The 2,889-nt window shown below is 41.5% G+C and overlaps 1 protein-coding gene across 1 annotated transcript; it reads left to right on the top strand.

Annotated features, from left to right (window-relative positions):
- The first annotated feature begins 462 nt into the window (after positions 1-462).
- On the top strand, positions 463-2,288 carry LOC113712967 (SKP1-interacting partner 15). The gene has a single exon (XM_027236646.2). It carries the CDS (start codon positions 910-912, stop codon positions 2,047-2,049), a length of 1,140 nt encoding a protein of 379 aa, XP_027092447.1. The 5' UTR covers positions 463-909; the 3' UTR covers positions 2,050-2,288.
- Positions 2,289-2,889: the final 601 nt, after the last annotated feature.

Below are 2,889 nucleotides of genomic sequence, written 5' to 3'. Positions count from 1 at the left end.
GGGACACTGAATTTGCAATATATCCTTATAGTAAACACAAAAAAAAAAAAAAGTGAATAGCCTAAATTTCCATGCAATGAGAAATACAAAAAATGATATTTCACCATACAAACATAATTTTGATAGTTGTACCAAAAATTGCCCTACTATTGATACTTTCCCTCCCAAACAAGGTTGAAGAACCTAATAGCTTGTTTGTGAGTTGAGGATAGAAAAGAAAAGAAGAGAAGTTATGAGAAAAAAGAAAGGATAAAAAAAGAAGAGAAAAGATTTTAATGTTGTTTGAAAATTTATAAAAGAAAAGAAATGATTTTGAACACATTGGTCAATAAATTTTTCATTCAATAGTTTTTCAAGAATAGAACGGGCAATTCAAAAAATTTTTGCAGCCTTTTCGTAGCTTTCCTTTTCTTTTCTGCCCGTTTTGGGATGAAAAATTTTGTTAATTGCAGTGGGTCTCTTCCTCCTCCCAAATTAGCTGGATTCTCTTCCTTTCTATTTCACTAAAACACTCAAATGTGGAAAACACCTACGTTTGTCTTCCCTTCTTTTCTTTTCTGCTGAAATCTCATCTCCCAAACTAAGCATAAATTCCCTTCCTCTCCTCTAGCAGTTGGCAAAACATGTCTTGAGAGAGTCAAACAAATACTCCCATTTCCTGCACCCACATCAAACAAAAACCTCCAACTCCACTCCACCGTCCACTTTTGCCACCTTAAAAGCCTTAAACCATTTCCATTTCCCCCAAGCAAAATTCCCCCATCAAACCAGCCAACTACCCAATTCCCGTCCCACCACCACCACCACAGCCGCCCTCCACCACCACCTCCACCAGACTCCAAAATCCCATCATCTCCTCGCCCCCCCAAAAAACCCCCAAGAAAACCCAGAGAAGAAACCCAAAAGAGGATGGAATCTTCCCCACTCAATCGGTTGCCTCAAGACACCCTCCACCAGATCTTTTCTTCCCTGCCACTCCGCCAGATGATCATCTGCAGAGCAGTTTGTAAGTCCCTGTATACCGCTCTTTCTTCTCCATCATTCTTGCACTTGATTTCCAGTTCCCAATCCCATGTGCTTTCCCTAATTGCCCTCCGCCCTTCCCACCGATCCCACTCGCATTCCCACCTGTCTTCCCATCCTGCTCTCCACGTGTTCGACCCTTTGTCTGACAGATGGTTCAGATTTCCCCTCAACTTCCTTCCCTTTCCCTCCCTCCTCCCCATCACCTCCTCTCGTGGCCTGCTCTATCTCTGGGCTTCGTCCTCTAGTTCTTCCCCCAATCCCGGCCCGATCAGTAATAAAATGCTGATTGTTTGCAACCCTTTGACGAGGCAATTCAAGGCCTTACCTCAGCTGGGCTCGGCTTGGTCGCGCCACGGCTCCGTTCTAATCGGAGCTGGCCCCAGCCAAGTTCTGGTTCTTACCGAGCTAGCTACTTTATACTCGACTGCCAATTCTTGGCTCAAGTATTCGTCTAATCTACCTTCCAAGCCGCGAAGCCCTGTTTTGATTGAGAATTTTATACTTGCCCTTTGTGATGTGGGATCGCCATGGCGATCTCAGTGGAAGTTGTTTAAGTCTATGGTGATTAACAGAGGGGATCAGTTGGTCCAGAAATGGACTCGGCTCGAGAAGCACGAGTGGGGCGATGTGTTTGATATAATAAAGCGGCCTAGATTGTTAGTGGGAGGGAAGAATAAGGTTCTCATGATTGGTGGATTGAAGAGTTCTTACTCGCTGCATAGCGCGTGTTCGACAATTTTGATCCTGAGGTTGGATTTGGAGAGTCTAGAGTGGGACGAGGCTGGGCGAATGCCATCAGAAATGTATAGGCTTTTTCAGGATTCGAGTAAGTTTAAGGTGTTTGGAGGGGGAAATCGGGTCTGTTTTTCTGCTAAAAGGGTTGGAAAATTGGTGGTTTGGGAGTGTTTTGAGGAGAATGGCTGTGAAAAGACTGAGTGGCGGTGGATTGATGGTGTCCCTGGAAATGGAGATGGGCTTTGCCGGGGTTTCTTGCTTGAGGCTCAGCTCTCAGCAGTGCCTTAGGGAACGTGGAGGAGTCGGGAATTGGCAAATGATAATTTTTATTGGTGTTTGAATTGCAATTTGTATTGGTCAAGGTCTGAAGTAATTGCATGATAATCATGCTGGAAACTGAAAGTTTCTATTGTTGTACCAGTATCTTTTTTGTTTATTGAAATTAAATTAATGAGGATTGGACGCCTTGTATGTTGTTATTATTGTCCTCATACATTTTCCTGAAATTGATTTTGGTGTTTCCTTCCTTTCTTTGGTGTCATTTTTCCTAATTTTTATTTGTAATGCTACAAGACTTGTAGCTTTGTATGAATTGAAATTTGAAATTGAAAATGGTTTCATCATTTCTGTCCGCCATTTCGTGAATATGTTTGGTTGTTGTTACCAGTTACCATTGTGCTTGGATTGTTATTTGTTGATTTTCTTGTAGTAATGGGTGCTTATCAAGGGGCATATAGTTTACAGTATATTAAGGTGTAAAAGATATACCTTTAATGCTGGTTAGCAGTAGATTGGTTGCAAGTACAACATTTCAGTTTTTATCATGCAATGGAAGGTTGCTATTTCTTGTTCAATAACATAATCTGAAGTATGCAGAAGGTCATGATTGGTTGTTGGATTTGGGTAAGTTTTTCACTTTTCTTTCGTCTATCTGTCATGGTGGAACTTCATTGACATGATTAGGTAATTGGTAGTTGTAATGTTCTTAATTGAACTTATCTTATCAAGTTTTGAATAATGTTTGGCATGGATATGCAGATTCCCTGTCTTCTTGTTTTGTTTTTTAAGAGCTTCAGCGTTCTTAGTAAAGGATACCCAAGTTGTGGTGAAGCTATGCAGCTTTTATCC

The sequence above is a fragment of the Coffea arabica genome, chromosome 10e (genome assembly GCF_036785885.1).
Source record: "Coffea arabica cultivar ET-39 chromosome 10e, Coffea Arabica ET-39 HiFi, whole genome shotgun sequence".
NCBI lineage: Eukaryota > Viridiplantae > Streptophyta > Magnoliopsida > Gentianales > Rubiaceae > Coffea > Coffea arabica.
This window is presented reverse-complemented; position numbering and strand designations above follow the sequence as displayed.

Coding starts and splice junctions, on each gene's coding strand:
- LOC113712967 (XM_027236646.2), top strand. CDS start 910: ATGGAATCTTCCCCACTCAATCGGTTGCCTCAAGACACCCTCCACCAG.